General features: G+C 38.5%; 1 protein-coding gene across 2 annotated transcripts in view; it reads right to left on the bottom strand.

The window, feature by feature from the left end:
- LOC134226492 (G protein-coupled receptor kinase 1) overlaps nucleotides 1-19,764 on the bottom strand; it is a 543,976-nt gene that overhangs the window by 19,275 nt on the left and 504,937 nt on the right. For both annotated transcript variants that reach the window (XM_062707302.1, XM_062707301.1), the window contains one exon: nucleotides 8,490-8,645. In XM_062707302.1, coding sequence (XP_062563286.1) covers nucleotides 8,490-8,645 — 156 coding nt within the window. The remainder of the gene's footprint in view (nucleotides 1-8,489; nucleotides 8,646-19,764) is intronic.

Below are 19,764 nucleotides of genomic sequence, written 5' to 3'. Positions count from 1 at the left end.
AACTAGTCTTTTCAGCTAGTAAAAACATGCTAGTTATAACATATTGATTCAGATTTCGTAGCACCAATATGATAGATGTAACTTTAAGCTGCAAATTGTGCGGTGGTAATCAAGGCAAATCCAAAGAGTTTAAAAACTTCGTTGGATAGTTGGTTGCTTCGTCCAAATTAGTCACAACATCAACCGATTTGTAAGAATGTAAGTTTCCAACAATTGCATTTTGAATTATCAAATTCAAAGAATCCACTTCATTATTTTTCGCTGCAAGAATTGCACGTGTGCTCAACCAATTGTGGCACAGAAGAGTAGCTAGAACAAATTCGTGGACAAAACCAACAAAAAAAAAAAATTCATTATTTATACATTCTTATATTTTTTTAGATACTTAAAAACATTCTGCGGCTGTTTCAGAAGTGACCCAAAATTTTGTAAAAAAATATATAATTAGAGCTAAAAAATGAGGTATTGAATTGGATTTTATCTGCTTTATTTGTGGAGTAGTTGGAAAATCTGATTTTTACACAACATAAATGTTATCAACAAGCGATTATTAGTACACAATGAGTAGATTGTAGTTGTATGTCTCCATTTTGTTCATTTTTATGGTCAAATTATAAATTTTATGTTTCAGTTGATGACCACTTAACAATCATTTCTCAAATCATTTTTTTTCTATTTTTTATGTTTTTCTTCAGAGGAAAAGGTAATCTATACGGCAAGATCCGGCAAAGACAAATCACTTGGGTGTAACTTCAAGGTATGGACTAAGCATTCCACGTGAAAACTTGTCCGCAAACGTCCGCAAATTAGATTCCGAGCTATTTGAATAAAATGCGATTTTTCACCATTTTAAAACAAAATTTTAACATTTGTTCATAAATTACCATATGTAACGAACCCAGGAAAAATAAATAAAAAGCATGCTATTTAGCATGCATTTTGTCAAGACACAAACAGAATAATGGGTATCCCATGAGTGGCGTTGATATCTTTTTGAAAACCTTATATTGAAATCGCTTATCTGTAAATTCTGCATTGTAGAGAAATCTGTTAAAATCTAGATTTAGGATGAACCCGTTTTCATTGAAGTGATCATAATTTATGAACGGTGCCTTATTATGATAGTTTCGTCATGGCTAACTTTGATATTTTGTGGGCTTCGACTCGGACATGGTAATCGTTGTTGTTTCAAGCCATGGTATATAGAAAACAGGTGATTTATATTTTATACTATAGACTTCACCTTTTCAGACCCTAATTTTTATGGTTAAGGTTTAAGTTAAGGGAAAAGAGTGTTCAAGCAAAAAACAGTGTTTACTTTTGTGCATGCGAATTTATACAACCATTTTCCTTTTGGGATCTTGGGAATGTGGATATAGCCACTTAATATATTTGTTACATTTGGCTTGAAGGCCTTCAATGTGATTTTTAAAAGTTAATTTTTGATCTAGCAGAAGTCCTAAATATTTAGCTTCGCTAGACTAATTAATTGGAACCCCATTCATAGTGACAATATGTCTGCTAGAAGTTTCCAAATAAGAAGCTCTCGGCTTATGTGGAAACATTATAAGCTGAGTTTTGGAAGCATTCCGTGAAATTTTCAATTTTTGCAAGTAAGTGGAGAAAATATCCAAACTTTTTTGCAATCTACTACAAATGACACGAAGGCTTCGCCCTTTGGCTGAGAGTCCTGTGTCATCTGCGAACAAAGATTTTTGACACCCTGCACAATAGGAAAAAAGGAGGTATTTTTGGCCAAAATTATGAATCCTCACAGACAAATGTACGCAAAACAGTTTTCCTAAAATGATGAAAAAAGCACTTTTAGCTTCTGGGGTTTGAAAATTCACTAAGTAGAACTTATTAAACCAGCAAAGGAGGGTAGAACAGATTCAATTAGCGTCATATTGTTACATCAACGGGGGCAGCAGGGACTATGTCCAAGGGCTTGACGATCCCTCCCCAGGCCATCTGCGAGTTGTGGGGCTTGCCTAGGATGTGGTGGGGTTTGACAGTGGGCCCTGTTAAATTACTATGAAAAGCTGCATGTATCCGCAAGTAGGCCCCACCAAAGCGACCGTGTGCCGCTCAAAGCGCACAAGCCCAAGTCCTGGTGTTAGGTGGGACGCTAAACAGCCCTGACACGAATGCGACTCGATACAATCGGCAACGACCTAGGTGATGAATAAAGGATCACGATTGGAAGCTTGGAACATGGAACTGCAAGTCACTAGGCTTCGCAGGTTGCGACAGGATGATCAACGATGAATTACATCCCCGCAACTTCGACGTCGTGGCGCTGCAGGAGATTTGCTGGACAGGACAGAAAGTGTGGAAAAGCGGGCATCGAGCGGCTACTTTCTACCAAAGCTGTGGCACCACCAACGAGCTGGGAACCGGCTTCATAGTGCTGGGTAAGATGCGCCAACGCGTGATTGAGTGGCAGCCAGACAACGCAAGGATGTGCAAGCTGAGGATTAAAGGCCGTTTCTTCAACTATAGCATCATCAACGTGCACTGCCCACACGAAGGGAGACCCGACGACGAGAAAGAAGCGTTCTACGCACAGCTGGAGCAGACATACGATGGATGCCCACTGCGGGACGTCAAAATCGTCATCGGTGACATGAACGCACAGGTAGGAAGGGAGGAAATGTAAAGACCGGTCATCGGACCGGATAGTCTGCACACCGTATCGAATGACAACGGCCAACGATGCACAAACTTCGCAGCCTCCCGCGGAATGGTAGTCCGAAGCACCTTCTTTCCCCGCAAAAATATCCACAAGGCCACATGGAGATCACCCAACCAAGAAACGGAAAACCAAATCGACCACGTTCTAATCGACGGTAAATTCTTCTCCGACATCACGAACGACCGCACTTACCGCAGTGCGAATATTGAATCCGACCACTACCTCGTTGCAGTATGCCTGCGCTCAAAACTCTCGACGGTGTACAACACGCGTCGAAGGCGGCGTCCGGCTTAACATTGGGCGGCTACAAGACGCTAGACTAGCCCAAGAATACGCGCAGCAGCTGGAAGTGGCACTCCCAACGGAAGAGCAGCTAGGCGCAGCGTCTTTTGAAGATGGCTGGAGAGATATTCGATCCGCCATTGGTAGCACCGCAACCGCTGCACTTGGCACGGTGCCTCCGGATCAGAGAAACGACTGGTATGACGGCGAATGTGAGCAGTTAGTGGAAGAGAAGAATGCAGCATGGGCGAGATTGCTGCAACACCGCACGAGGGCGAACGAGGCACGATATAAACAGGCGCGGAACAGACAAAACTCGATTTTCCGGAGGAAAAAGCGCCAGCAGGAAGATCGAGACCGTGAAGAGACGGAGCAACTGTACCGCGCTAATAACACACGAAAGTTCTATGAGAAGTTAAACCGTTCACGTAAGGGCCACGTGCCACAGCCTGATATGTGTAAGGACATAAACGGGAACCTTCTTACGAACGAGCGTGAGGTGATCCAAAGGTGGCAGCAGCACTACGAAGAACACCTGAATGGCGATGTGGCAGACGAAGATGGCGGTATGGTGATGGACCTGGGAGAACGCGCGCAGGACATAATCTTACCGGCTCCGAATCTCCAGGAAATCCAGGAGGAGATTGGCCGGCTGAAGAACAACAAAGCCCCTGGGGTTGACCAACTACCAGGAGAGCTAATAAAGATTTGGGAGGAGGAAGTTTTGCCGCAGGAGTGGATGGAAGGTGTCGTGAGTCCCATTAACAAAAAGGGCGATAAGCTGGATTGTAGCAACTCCCGCGCAATCACATTGCTGAACGCCGCCTACAAGGTACTATCCCAAATTTTATGCCATCGACTAGCACCAATTGCAAGGGAGTTCGTGGGGCAGTACCAGGCGGGTTTTTTGGGCGAACGCTCCACCACGGACCAGGTATTCGCCATTCACTAAGTACTGCAGAAATGCCGCGAATACAACGTGCCCACACACCATCTATTCATCGACTTCAAAGCCGCATATGATACAATCGATCGGGACCAGCTATGGCAGCTAATGCACGAAAACGGATTTCCGGATAAACTGACACGGTTGATCAAAGCGACGATGGATCGGGTGATGTGCGTAGTTCGAGGTTCAGGGGCATTCTCGAGTCCCTTCGAAACCCGCAGAGGGTTACGGCAAGGTGATGGTCTTTCGTGTCTGCTATTCAACATCGCTTTGGAAGGGGTAATACGAAGAGCAGGGATTAACACGAGTGGTACAATTTTCAATAAATCCGTCCAGCTATTTGGCTTCACCGACGACATAGATATTATGGCACGAAACTTTGAGAAGATGGAGGAAGCCCACTGTTGGGGTAGTAATTAGTTCTGTGAAACTGGCAACACTGTTAAAGGTAAAATGAATCAGTATACATTCAAAGTTGGTGTGAAACGAATCTGCCTTTGGCAAATCGCGATTAGTGCACTAAAATGTAAGTAGTTTTAAGTAATATTGTATGAAAATTATATGTTAAAATAAATCTATTTGTTGAGAATTGTTGTCGCCGGATCATTCAAACACTTTTTGAGAGCAGATTCATTTGATCAGCTTCAAAGCTGTAATTTGAATATTTATTTATTTCACAATTATTATCTATTTTTATTCATTAAATCTTGTATCCTAGTATCGGATCCCGAACGAACTATTTTCCCAACGAATTCACTGACTGTGTTGAACTTAATCCTTCTCGACTCCAATTTCTAGACATTATTCTTAAAGTTGGCATTTTTCAGAATAGCGAAACGTTTTTTAATTTCATTTTGCAAATCTCGCCAAATAACTTTCAAGGCGGGATCGCGAGTTCTTTGGTATTGCCTTCGCTTCGCATTTTTAAGACGGATCAGTAGCTGAAGATCGTCGTCAATAATAATGGAGTTGAATTTAACTTCACATTTCGGAATTGCAATGCCTCTGGCTTCGACAATTAAATTTGTCAAAGATACGAGAGCATTATCAATATCACTTTTGGTATCGAGAGGAATATCAACATCAAAATTCCTATCGATATACGTTTTATATAAATCCCAATCAGTTCTATGATAATTAAAAGTAGAGCTGATTGGATTATAAATGGCTTCTAGTGAGATTTCAAACGTCACAAAAAGGTGATCAGAGTCAAAGTCAGCATGAGCTACCAATTGGCCACACAGCTGACTTGAATCCGTTAAAACCAAATCAGTTGTCGAAGGATTTCGAGTGGATGAAAAACATGTTAGGCCATTGGGATATTGAATAGTATAATATCCCGCAGAACAATCTTCAAATAAAATTTTACCATTGGAATTGCTTTGAGCTTTATTCCATGAACGGTGTTTGGCATTGAAGTCACCTATTATGAAAAATTTGGATTTGTTACGAGTTAGAATTTTAAGATCAGCTCTCAACAAATTCCTTTGCGGATTGCATTGGAAAGGCAAGTAGGCAGCAACAAAAGAAAATTGTCCAAAATTTGTCTCAACAGAAACTCCCAAGGTTTCGAAAACTTTGGTTTCAAATGAAGAATATAATTTATGTTTGATACGTCTATTAATGACAATGGCGACCCACAGGCGCTGTCAAGACGATCATTTTGGTAAATAAAATAATTTGGATCTCTTTTGATGAAGAGTTCAGGTTTTAAATATGTTTCAGTTATAATGGCAATGTGCACATTATGAGCTGATAGGAAGTTGAATAACCCTTTAAATGACCCTTTAAAGAGCGGGCATTCCAATTTAAAATTTTCAAAAAAATATTTGGATCCATTAAAACGAAGTCCTATAACAATTTTTTGAGTAAATTTGATACCAACCTGAACAGCTTCAGTTTTGGTATTTGCTTTGAACATTGCATCAATCGTGTGATGCAATTGTTCATTTAAAAAATCAAAGTCGGAAGCAGACATGCTACCTGAGTCGTCAGAACGAACGTTTTTTTTCGTTGTAGAATGGGTATGAACATCATTCATCGTCGGTAAATTTTCAGAAATGAAATTTTGCCTGCCTGCAATGATGCTTGCATAGGAAAAATTATAATTCGACGAACTGCACATTTAATTTTTTTGGAATTTTCTCTCACAGGACAGGCGACCTTGGCGTGAGAGGTTCCACCACAAATCATGCCTTTAGCATCCATCCATGTGGCAATGTTTAGTTCCGTGACCCCACTTTTGGCACTTACGGCACAGAGTGGGGTTTTGGAAATTTTCCCCAGGCCTGCGGAAATATTCCCATGTAACACGGACATGGAACATAATGCAGGCCTTTTCCTTTTGTTAAAGAGAACTAAATAAAAAAGAAATACCCATCTGGGAAGTACCAGAGCGAAAATTTGGTGGAAATCCAAGTAATTGAGAAATTTCAATTTTAATCTCGTCCAGTTATTTATCATCACTAGGGAGACCTTTCAAGATGACTTTGAACAATCGCTCAGTTTTGTGGTAGTATGTGAAGAATTTATGCCGCTTCTCAGTTAAATACTGTAGAAGACGTTTACGATCGTCAAAGGATCCCGGCAAAACGCGGCAGTCACCCTTCCTGGCAATCTGAAATGAAACCTTGAACCACTGAAGTTTACCCAAAATCTCATTCCTAAAGCCAGAATACTCGGCAACAGATACCACATCTGACGGAATCCTTTGATTTTTCGCATGAATCGAATCACTGGGCTAGAGGTAGATTCGATCTGCTCAATTTAGTCATGAATCAAATCGAACTGATTCCTCAGTTCGATAGGAGAAGAATTATTTCCAATGTTAGAGTTAGAAGGAACATCTGAAGTCTCCCTTTTTTTTCCGCGTTTTGGCAGAATGGTATTGAAACCTTGTCTCTTAAAAGGAAGTGAAGAATTCAGAGACTCCCCCTCCTCTTATTTTTATTAATGCTCATTACTGAGCGTGGAGACGTGACCTTCTGAAAGTTTTTTTTTTCAGAACGGTGTCCTTGCAGGATTACCATCGCTTGTCGGAATTTCACTTCCGCAATCGGGTCGAACGTAAAACGAAGGCACGGGTCCAAGCAAAGATCGTATGGCTGGAAGATCGCTAGGTATGGAAAAGTATTTCATTTTATGACTTATAAAAACAGATATGACTTTGAAAAAGTATCACATCGCGTTCTTACTCGCAATATACCTGCATACTGATGGATTGACAATTACCGTTTTGACTCAAAGCCCGAACTTGACTTGTATTCCGAACACTGGTGTTTTGCGCCCGAATATTAAACTTCCATCGATTTTCAAGATTATAAACGTATTCAAGCTCCTGAAAAGCTGACGAAAGATAGCAAAAATAACGCGGTGCGCGTAGTGCTTTCCCAAGTCACCTCAATATCCGGTTATTCAGAAAGACTGCTGAAGGAGTGTACTATAAATCATTTCAAGAAATTACGTTTAAAACCCACAGTCCATGAAGACAAGTTGCAATGAGCTTCAATTTTCCACCCTCTAACCTGTGATGAATTGATATGAGCGATGCAGAATTGGCGGAACGGAAACAAATTAGGGGAAGGCCATTTGGTCCAAACTTTTTCTCTCCCATTTTTCATGAAACATAAAACAACGAGCAATGATCGTAAAATTTACCGTTTTCATGCAACATGAACTAGCGAGGAAGAATCCAGTCAATGTACCGGAAGTGGCGCACGACGAGGAAATATCTCCGGTTGCTGTGCTCCTTTACAAAGTTGTAAACCAAGAAGAGTGACGGCCGGAACATATCTGGTGTAATGGTTCGCCTTTGTCGGAGTGCGATGCGCTGTCGAAGTGAGCATCAAGGGGATGATGGGGGAGTTAGGGAGAGGAGGGGGCACTGTATGATTGAACTTTTTGAGTTCGATTTTCTTGGCAACTTCTTCAATGACGACGGGTGATGGTGGTGGTCGTGTTACAGAAAAACCCATTGTCAAATGAGATGTTCTGGAACTGCGAAAAGAAAACGGGGGAATTGCCACACCGGAAGCCGGAGCGCTTCACTTCGGGGCACCGGCGCAGTTGAAAGTTCAGAACGAACATCGATAGTTTATTTATGATACTTGATGTTGGGTAACAATTGAAGTGAGTGAATTGAAGTTAATTTTGTGACTTTATATAATGGCGTTCATGAGGACGACGAAAACAAGATTTCTGATGCTTATGTCGTTAAAGGGTGTCCGCAGCTGAATTGTTCAGAACAACTGTTCAAAGGTGAGTCTCATAATATGATAATATACCTTTAACGTATTATCTTACTTCAATTGAAACATCCACTGGAATACAACAATTAATGAATCATTTGGTGTTTCATATGACCCGCTTTCCCTTACATTTAATTGCAACAGCAGTCAGATGGGACAATTGACTGCCACCCACCACTGAACCCGAACAACGAACGACGAATATGGTATAAAATAATGCCATTTGGTGAGGTTTAACACGACACTCCGGGAGTTGGGTGTCGACGGACTTGGGACTGGGGGTTGTTGATGGTGATGATGAGTTAAGTCAACTTACTTCCGCTGCATAAAACTTCATATCGGACTCATTGAATACGCCATGCTGGGAGAGATGGTAGTGCAGATCGCCACCGTTCATTAGGTCCAGGATGAAGCACAGCTTGTCGGGGGTGTGGAAGGCGTACGTCATGCACACGATGAACGGGCAGTCGACCTAGAAGTAGAGATGGGGTGGAAGAGAAGAACAGGAAACATGAAGAGATTACTCTGTTAGTGTTATTACTGCCATTTGCTATTGTAGGATTGGCACGGGCTTGGCGAGTACGAAGAAATGAAGTAACTAATTGTGGATATTTGCTCATCGTTGCAGTGCATGGGAATGTTGAGCACATGAGATGAAGAGCAAATCGATTGCTATTGCTTTGAAAGCAGAAGGATTGAGGTGCTATGTACTCTGAATGCACATTCATGTGACAGTAGCGCATTCGGAATGAAGTAATATATTTCAAAATCATTTCTATATCACTAACCATTTTAAGATTGAAAAATAATTAACACTGCAAATACCAACTCCTGCAGAAAACGTGGAACGGCAACTTTGCCCCGATATATATAAGATGTTTTTAGTCCAATTGTCATGATTATTTCCAGCAACAATTTTTAGGATATCATGATGTCGTAAGTGACAACAGATTGTAAATCCATGCACTGGCCGCTGAGAACCAGGCGGAATATTCCGCTCCACGTTTTTTGCAACACTTACAAGTCGCAAAATAATGCTTGCAAATCGTACCGCACTGCTTGAAAGCCGTTCGAATTGAAACCATCATTATGTGTTTCGAAAAATCCAGTTTGCAAACAAATATTTTCTTATACCGAGAAAGCTGGATTGGAAATTAGATATGCAGGCTGGCCAGGCTGAAAACTGCAATCTGTATAGGGGGAGATCCCCCAGCGCCGGACACCTCCCAATACCGGACACTTCTTAAAAAGGTACTTGCAGAGATCCCTCCATCATCTTATGTAGCACAAAAGAAAGGTATTGAAAAGTCCTTTGCCTGCAGGGTATATCCGATTTTCATGTTGTAAACTTTTTATAAAATTTGGAATTGAACAAAAATGTCAAAAAATTTCATGTTGCGCCTTACTTTAGAAGGTTTGAATCAACAATATTAAAATCAATCGAATGCATTCTGATTATGTCGAGATGGTCAAAATTAAACATATTTTAAATAGCGTTCACGATATATAATGTATATGCGGTGCCAAATTAATTTCTGTATTCGGTAGCTGTCCCCCGGGTCCGGACACTGAGTTTTTTTATGTGATCAAATAGCCATTCTTTGCACCTGTTTTGATAAACTTACTTCAATTCAATTTTTTTTTCTTGCTTAGGTATCAGAAAGCCACAGAAATAAGCAGAAACAAAATATGAGGATGTCATTGAAAATGGTGGGAATTTTGAATAGGATATAAGAAATTTAGCTAGAGAGTCAAATAAGCTCTACTAACACGTGTTAATATCTACAACTTGAAGCAAGTGAAAAATATTACTATTCTTAATGATATCTTCACTCATGTAACAAGAACTTGGTCATATTTGAACATGATGCAATAGTGTCCGGTACTAGGAGACACTTTTCTGAATCGTGAAAATTTTCACCAACATTCAACATCACAATTTCGAATGTTCGCATGTTCAAATATAGTTTGTATGAATCATCAATGATCATATTTTGTGTATGAGGTATTATACTGTGGTATAATACTAGTGAACATAATCCGGATAAGTAGAGAGTTTTTCGTTAAATGGCTTATGTGTCCGGCACTGGGGAGCCCTAATAAAAAATAAATACTAAAATGAAAAAAAATCAAAAAAAAAACTCCTCGGATTTAATAAAGATTGTTTCGAAAATCCTGAAAAATATCCGATTTTTTTGTTGCCCGCTCAAAATATTATTTTTTGTCACAAAAAAAATCCGCGGGGGGTGGGGTGACATTTTTGTTTTTAAATATTTGTATCGGCCTAATGACGATATATCAAATTTTAGAACTTAGGAATTAAGGATTCAGGATTTTTTAGGGATTTCGATTATCGGCATTATCGGCCAGTCTTACACAAAATATGAGAGATAATCGATATACTAAAGTAATTATTTGAAAATCAACATATTGAAAGCCGTTCGCTAGGGCGCAAACAAGTATGAAGCGGCAGAATGTGAAAGGGAGGCATAGAGACTATCCCTTGAATGGCACACAATCGAAGCATGAATCTTCTTGCCTAACGTTCTGATTGTGGGCGGCTTGGTTAGTGGTATAGAAACCAATGTGCCAAGGCAGGCCTACCACAGCCGATAAACAAATTAATCGTTATAATCGAGATCGTGAAATTCGTTTCAAACTAGGAATTTGGGAATTCAGGCATCTCCGAATTCGGGAAGTTGGTAATTTAGGAATTCAGGAGGCTTGAAACACGGGAACTTGGGAACTTGGAAATTTAGGAATCCCTGAATTTAGGAATTTAAGGATTTTACAATTTAGGAAATCAGGAATTTAGGAACTTGGGAATTTATGATTTTAGAAATTTAGAAATTTGGGAATTTTTGTTTGAAATTCCTAGAAAATCTTCCAAAGATTTCTCCTAGAGTTGGGAATCCCCCCTGAGCAATTCCTCCTGGAGTTTCTACACAGTTCCACCCTGAGATTCTACAACAAATGCGTCATGAAATTCCTCCAAGTGTTCCTTCTCGAATTCCACCAGAAATTTCTCCTAGAGTTTCTACAATTACTCCACTCAGAGATTTTTGAAAGTTTCTTCAGGAAATCCTCCAGGAACTCTACCAGTAATTTATTTTTTAGTTCCATAAGAAATTTCTCCTCGAGACCGTTTAGGAATATATCCTGAAGCTTTTCTAGCAATCCATGCTGAAGTTCAACAAGCAAATCCTTATTGATTTTCTCCTGAAGTTGCTCCCAGGATTTTGTTCTGCAGTTGCTTCAGTTACTCCACAAATTCATCTGAAGTTCCTCCACTAATTTCTTCTGGAGTTCCTCTTCGTGTTTCTACATGGGTTCCTCCTGGAGTTAGAGACCGGCGCACAGGTCTAGAAATCGTAGGCGGTGGAGTGTGTCGTTATTCTTCTTGGCAGTGGCATTTTCTCCTTGGCAAATTCTTCGAAATTTCCTCAGCAAATTCTTCAGAGTTTTTTTTTTGGCAAATATTTCCGCAGGAAATTCTTTGTATTCCCGACTAGAATAAAACAACTGATTTGTAACATGTTGTGTTATTTAGTTATGAAAATTTTTCTAACAAATTTTATCACAATTAGTTTCCAATCCGTAGATAAAATAAAAGAAAATAAAATCATCAACATTTCAAAAAGGCAAAACTGCTTTTGTGCTTCTCACGTCGCTGGTGGGCTAATTTCTTGGCTAATTTGAGCCCACCCACATTTTCCAACACCACTGACAGAACAGCGAATCCTCTTCTTTCACTCGATAGCGCTGGATTGCATGGGCAGGCACAAATTAGTCCACCAGTGATGTGAGAAGCTCTTGTTTATAAAAGCATTTTCACCCTTTTGAAATGTTGGTGCCGATATCTGTTATAAATTTGACAAATTATTCTCTCGAAACGAATGGTAGTTACTGAATTTTATCAACAGTTTTTATTTATATCTGAACTTGTTATAAGTTTGGTATTATTTTCTTTTATCGTCCGAGGAATTTCCTAAGTGAAACCTGACCATTTTACTTAAGAAATTCCTCGGATTTTTATGGAAAAATCCATTTTGAATTCCCACAGAAATTCATTTTGATTTCCCCCAGAAATTTATTTTGAATTCTTTCAGAAATTCATTTTGAATTTCCCCAGGAATTCATTTTGAATTCCCCCAGGAATTCATTTTGAATTCCCCTAGGAACTCATATTGATCTCCCAAGAATTCATTTTGAATTCCCCCGGGAACTCATTTTGAATTCCCCTAGGAAATCATTTTGAATTCCCCCAGGAATTCATTTTGAATCCCCCAGAAATTCATCTTGAATTCCCCCAGGAATTCATTTGGAGTTCCCCCCAGGAATTTATTTTGAATTCCCCCCAGGAATTCATTCTGAATTTCCCCAGGAATTTATTCTAAATTTCCCCAGGAATTCATTCTGAATTCCTCCAGGAATTCTTTTTGAATTCCTCCAGGAATTTATTCTGCATTCCCTTAGGAATTTATTCTGAATTCCCTCAGGAATTTATTTTGAATTCCCCCAGGAATTTTGTCTTAATTCCCCCAAACTTCATTCAAAATGAATTATTGGGGTAGTTCAAAGTGAATTCCTGGGGTAATTCAAAATGAATTCCTGGGGGAATTTAAAATGATTTCATGGGGAAATTCAAAATGACTTCTTGGGGGAATTTAAAATGAATTCCTGGGGGAATTCAAAATGAATTGCTGGGGAAATTTAAAATAAATTCCTGGGGTAATTCAGAATGAATACCTGGGGGAAGTCAAAATGAATTCCTGGGAGAATTCAAAATGAATTCTTGGGGGAAGTCAAAATTAATTCCCGGAGAAATTCAGAATGAGTTCCTGAGGGAATTTGGGAAACTCAGAATTCATTTAGTTCAAAATAAATTCCTGGGGGAATTCAGAATGCATTCTTGGAGGAATTCAGAAAGAATTCCTAATGGAATTCAGAAAGAATTCCTAATGGAATTCAGAAAGAATTCCTGGTGGAATTCAGAAAGAATTCGTGGTGGAATTCAGAATGAATTCCTGGTGGAATTCAGAATGAATTCCTGGTGGAATTCAGAATGAATTCCTGGCGAAATCCAGAATGCATTCCTGGTAGAATTCAGAATGTATTCCTGGTAGAATTCAGAATAAATTCCTGGTGGAATTCAGAATGAATTCATGGTGGAATTCAGAATGAATTCCTGGTGGAATTAAGAATGAATTCCTGGTGGAATTCAGAATGAATTCCTGGTGGAATTAAGAATGAATTCCTGGTGGAATTCAGAATGAATTTCTGGAGGAATTCAGCATGAATTCCTGGGTGAATTTGAAATGAATTACTGGGGGAATTCAAAATAAATTTCGGGGGGAATATAAAAAGAATTCTTGGGGGAGTTTAAAATGAATTCCTGGGGGAATTCTAAATAAACTCCTGGGAGAATTCAAAATGAATTCCAGGGGGAATTCAAAATGAATACCTGGAGGAATTCAAAATGAATTTTTGGAGGAAGTCAAAAACCTGGGGAAATTCAGAATGAGTTTCTGAGAGAATTTAGAATGAACTCCCGGGTGAATTCTGAATGAATTTCTGGGGGAGTTCAAAAAGAATTCCGGGGGCTATTCAGAATGAATTCTTGAGGGAATTCAGAATGAATTCCTAATGGAATTCAGAAAGAATTCCTGGTGAAATTCAGAATGAATTTCTGGTGGAATTCAAAATGAATTCCTGGTGGAATTCAGAATGAACTCCGGGTGGACTTCAGAATGAATTCCGGGGTGAATTCAGAATAAATTCCGAGTGGAATTCAAAATGAATTCCGGGTGGAATTCAAAATGAATTCCGGGTGGTATTCAGAATGAATTCCGAGTGGTATTCAGAATGAATTCCTGGTGGAATTCAGAATGAATTCCTGGTGGAATTCAGAATGAATTTTGGGTGGAATTCAGAATGAATTCCGGGTGGAATTCAAAATGAACTCCGGGTGGAATTCAGAATGAATTCCCCCAGGAATTCATTTTGAATTCCCCCAGGAATTCATTTTAAATTCTCCCAGGAGTTCATTTTGAATTCCCTCAGGAATCCATTTTGAATTCCTCCAGGAATCCATTTTGAATTCCTCCAGGAATTCATTTTGAATTCCCCCAGGAATTCATTTTGAATTCCCCCAGGAATTCATTTTGAATTTCAGGAATTCATTTTGAATTTCAGGAATGCATTTTGAATTCCCCCAGGAATTCATTTTGAATTCCCCCAGGAATTCATTTTGAATTCCCCCAGGAATTCATTTTGAATTCCCTCAGGAATTCATTTTGAATTCCCTCAGGAATTCATTTTGAATTCCCCCAGGAATTCATTTTGAATTCCCCCAGGAATTTATTTTGAATTCATCCAGAAATTCATTTTGAATTCATCCAGAAATTCATTTTGAATTCCCCCAGGAATTCATTTTGAATTCCCTCAGGAATTCATTTTGAATTCCCCCAGGAATTCATTTTGAATTCCCCCAGGAATTCATTTTGAATTCCCTCAGGAATTCATTTTGAATTCCCTCAGGAATTCATTTTGAATTCCCTCAGGAATTCATTTTGAATTCCCCCTGGAATTCATTTTGCATTCCCCCAGGAATTCATTTTGAATTCTTGAGGGAATTCATTTTTAATTCCCCCAGGAATTCATTTTGAATTCCCCCAGGAATTCATTTTAAATTCCCCCAGGAATTCATTTTAAATTCCCCCAGGAATTCATTTTCAAAATTCCCTCAGGAATTCATTTTGATTCAATTTTCATTCCTTTTGGATTCCCCCAGGAATTCATTTTGAATTCCCCCAGAATTCATTTTGAATTCCCTCAGGAATTCATTTTGAATTCTCTGAGGAATTCATTTTGAATTCCCCCAGGAATTTATTTTGAATTGCCTCAGGAATTTATTTTTAAATCCCTCAGGAATTCATATTGAATTCCTTCAGGAATTCATTTTGAATTCCCTCAGGAATTCATTTTGAATTCTCCCAGGAATTCATTTTGAATTCCCCCAGGAATTCATTTAGAAATACACCAGGAATTCATTTTTAATTCCCCAAGAAATTCATTTTGAATTCTCCTAGGAATTCATTTTGAACACCCCCAGGAATTCATTTTTAATGCCCCCAGGAATTCATTTTGAATTCCACCATGAATTCATTTTGAATTCCACCATGAATTCATGTCGAATTCCACTAGGAAATTATGCTGAATTCCACCACCAATGCAAAATGAATTCCTGGGGGAATTCAAAATGAATTCCTTAGGGAATTCAAAATGAATTCCTGGAGGAATTCAAAATGAATTCCTGCGGAATTCAAAATGGATTCCTGGGGGAATTCAAAATGAACTCCTGGGGGAATTCAAAATGAATTCCTGGAGGAATTCAAAATGAATTCCTGGGGGAATTCAAAATGAATTCCTGGTGGAATTCAAAATGAATTCCTGGGGGCATAAAAAATGAATTCCTGGGGGTATTCAAAATGAATTCCTAGGAGAAATCAAAATTAATTTCTTGGGGAATTTTCCCAGGAATTCATTTCGAATTCAAACTCCCCCAGGAATTCATTTTGAATTCTCCCAGGAATTCATTTTGAATTCTCCCAGGAATTCATTTTGAATTCTCCCAGGAATTCATTTTGAATTCCCCCAGGAATTCATTTTGAATTCCCCCAGGAATTCATTTCGAATTCCACCAGGAATTCATTTTGAATTCCCCCAGGAATTCATTTTGAATTCCCCCAGGAATTCATTTTGAATTACCCCAGGAATTCATTTTGAATTCCCCCATGAATTCATATTGTATTCCCCCAGGAGTTCATTTTGAATTCTCCCAGGAACTCATTTTGAATTTCCCCAGCAATTCATTTTGAATTCCCACAGTAATTCATTTTGAATTCCCCCAGAAATTTATTTTGAATTCCCCCAGGAATTCTTTTTGAATTCCCCCAGGAATTCATTTTGACTTCCCCCATGAATTCATTTTGATTTCCCCCAGGAATTCATTTCGAACTCCCCCAGGAATTAATTTTAAAATCCCCCAGGAAATTATTTTGAATTCCCCCAGGAATTCATTTTGAATTCCCCCGAAAATTCATTATTATTATTATTATTGTCTTTATTTTAGAGGCTTTCAGCCCTAGGCTGGCTCACCTCTTTAACCGAAAATTCATTTTGAATTCTCGCAGGAATTCATTTTAAATTCCCCCAGGAATTCATTTTGAATTCCTCCAGGAATTCATTTTGAATTCCCCCAGGAATTCATTTTGAATTCCCCCAAGAATTTATTTTGAATTCCACCAGGAATTAATTTTGAATTTCCTTAGGAATTCATTTTGAATTCCCCCAGGAATTCATTTTGAATTCCTTCAGGAATTCATTTTAAATTCTCCCAGGAGTTCATTTTGAATTCCCCCAGGAGTTCATTTTGAATTCCCCCAGGAATTCATTTTGAATTCCCTCAGGAATTCATTTTGAATTCCCCCAGGAATTCATTTTGAATTCCCCCAGGAATTCATTTTGCATTTTCCCAGGAATTCATTTTGAATTCCCCCAGGAATTCATTTTGAATTCCTCCAGGAATTCATTTTGAATTCCCCCAGGAATTCATTTTGAATTCCCACAGGACTTCATTTCGAATTCCTCCAGGAATTCAATTTATATTTAATTCTCCCAGGAATTCATTTTGATTTTCCCCAGGAATTCATTTTGAATTCCCCCAGGAATTCATTTTGAATTCCCCCAGGAATTCATTTTGCATTCCCCCAGGAATTTATTTTGAATTCCCCAGAAATTCACTTTGAATTTCCCCAGAAATTCATCTTGAATTTAGCATAGCATAGCATATGTGATTGTACAAATCGTGGGTGGCTATACAATGCTCAATTGAGCAATCTACTGTATATTGTCGCAAATTGGTACTTGGGATTAGTACCTTTTCCTATACAGTAGCAGTTGTATACCTGGCCACGTCCTTACAATCACGGAAGGAAGGGAAGGAATGTTAGTTCAACATCTACTAGTGAAGATGCAGGGAACCCATACTACCTTCATAGATGTCTCAGGAAGGAAAATTTGTGTTAGTGGGTAAGGTGAATAATAGGGAGCTCTATTCGACAATATAGAGCGTTTGTCAATAACAGTATATGCTGAAAAAATAATAAAATATATTCATCAATTTACTTACGAACCGTCCAAAGGAGGACAAAATAACCTGGATTTTACAAATGTTTCGCGCGATCGTTCTGCCGTCCGAAACAAGAGCCAACACGCACTCCCAGAAATTCATCTTGAATTTCCCCAGAAATTCATTTTGAATTCCCCCAAGAATTCATTTTGAATTCCCCCAGGAATTCATTTTGAATTCCTCCAGAAATTCATTTTGATTTGTCCCAGGAATTCATTTTGAATTCCCCCAGGAATTCGTTTTGAATTTCCCCAGGAGTTCATTTTGAAATCCACCAGGAATTCATTAGGATTTCCCTCATGAATTTATTCTGAGTTCTCCCAGGAATGCATTCTGAATTCCCCTAGGAATTCATTTTTTGTTGTTGTATTGTGCTTCTTTAAATTTCTTTGAGAGTACTTCCTTGAACTCCCCTAGAAATTATTCTTGGACTTTCTCCAAATATTCGTGCTGGAATTTCTGACAAAAATGGATCAACGAATTCCTGTTGGAGTAACTTCACCAATATCTTCCAGGAATTCCTTTCAGAATTTTACTTTACTAAAAATTCCTCCAACAATTTCAATAGGAATCCATACAATAATTTAACTAGAAACTCTTGAGGATCTACACTGAAAGTCTCGCTTAACTTTTCAAAAGGACCTAAGTAACATTTTTTCATGAATTAATTTGAGTACTGCAATCAAAAGCTTTCATGTTGTTCTGTTGTTTGCGCTATTCAAATTAATTCATGAAAAAAATGTTACTTAGGTCCTTTTGAAAAGTTGAGCGAGAAGTCTTTCCTGTATCAATAGAAAAAACTCCTCATAATTTAGAAAGGAAGACAATTAGTAATAAATTCCCCAGAATTCCAGAAATAATGTTGTGTTAACACCTTACTTAGCCTTCAGAATTTACTCACAGTTACAAGTTGATGTTTATATTCCTGGAGGATTTTCTAAAATTACTTCAGGATTTCCGAGAATTCTTGTAGAAGCTTTAAAAATTTGACTTTTTCCCTAATTTTCCAGTGTTTCCAGTTTAATTTAATGAAAATCCAGTGAGTTTTTTTTTGAATCGCAACAAGAACCCTTCAAATGTATCTCAGACTGATGATTTCTGTACAAAATCTGGTATCTGGTGGTTTTCAACAAGCTCTGTGCGTAATAGCAGTTTTGCTGTTTGAAATCGAGAGCTGTAGTGCCTGCATAGGCATGACATATTACACTTGGCCTCATTTGGGTGATGTTACTAAACGAAAGGTTACGATGACATCGATTACAAGGTTTGTTTCTCTGCTCATGAAATTATGCCTCCAGAAAGGAGCTATTGGATACTATCGTGGCCCGTGGTAAACAACTCTTTAGGAAAATATGAGGTGATGTGGTCTATATGCAAGCTATTTATAATTTTTGTTTACACTGATGAGCATAAGTATTTGTCAGGTTTTTATAGAAATCACTATGAAAATATGACGAATACTTATGTTCATCAGTGTATATACTTTGTTATACATTTTTCATACACCTATTTTTTCTAAAATTCTCTTCAGAGGCTCTACGAACGTGTTTGAATATGTTGGATTGCTTGATATTCGATCAGCACTTCGACAGTTATTAACTCCGAGGTTTCTTAGACATTTTGCATTCTTATATCCTACTTTTATGGCCAGGGAAGTCGAGAAAATTTTCAACCCGAACCCAGCCGCCTTTAGCATGGTCTTGCTTTGTAGCCGCGCATTTTATCGCATGGTGAAAGAAGGCCTTGCAACGTAATATTGGTACCGGGATAAACAATTATTTTTCAATATTCAATAGATTATTGATTCTGTAAGTAATGCAAAATTGAATATCATGATGAACTAATTTTGTACCTATTTTCCACAATTTCTACCATTGAAAGGTTTAAAAGGTTTTATTCACTTTACGTCGGTTGTTTGCTATTATATTGTACTCATTCAAAAAATGTTCTGTTTTGCTAAAGAAGGATCCATAACGTATATAACGCGGAAATTGGCAATATTCAAACCACCCTTCATCACAATCTCTTTGCATGGAACATCTAAAATCGTCATACTTCTAGAAACACGTTGGGTTTTGTTTATTTTCCACATATTCACAAAATAATCCTTAGATTATGCTCCTTATAATTTTGCATACAAGCAGTGCCATTGCCTGCAACATGCTGGATGGTCACAAACAGACTGCAAAAAACGTGGAACAGAACTATCCGGCTGGTTCTCAGTGGCCGTTACATGAAAACGCAATCTGCCTACAGTAGTCGATTTCTAAAATCCCACGGATTGTTCTGTGAAAAAATAAAGAGATTTGATTGAAAAATGGCTGAGATCTGGATGCTCAAGGTTGCTGTTCCACGTTTTTTGTGACCTTGGTACTTTACGTTACAAATCTTTGCTTGG

The sequence above is a fragment of the Armigeres subalbatus genome, chromosome 3 (assembly GCF_024139115.2).
Source record: "Armigeres subalbatus isolate Guangzhou_Male chromosome 3, GZ_Asu_2, whole genome shotgun sequence".
Lineage (NCBI taxonomy): Eukaryota > Metazoa > Arthropoda > Insecta > Diptera > Culicidae > Armigeres > Armigeres subalbatus.
The sequence above is the reverse complement of the archived record's forward strand: the minus strand, read 5'-3'. Positions and strand labels throughout refer to the sequence as shown.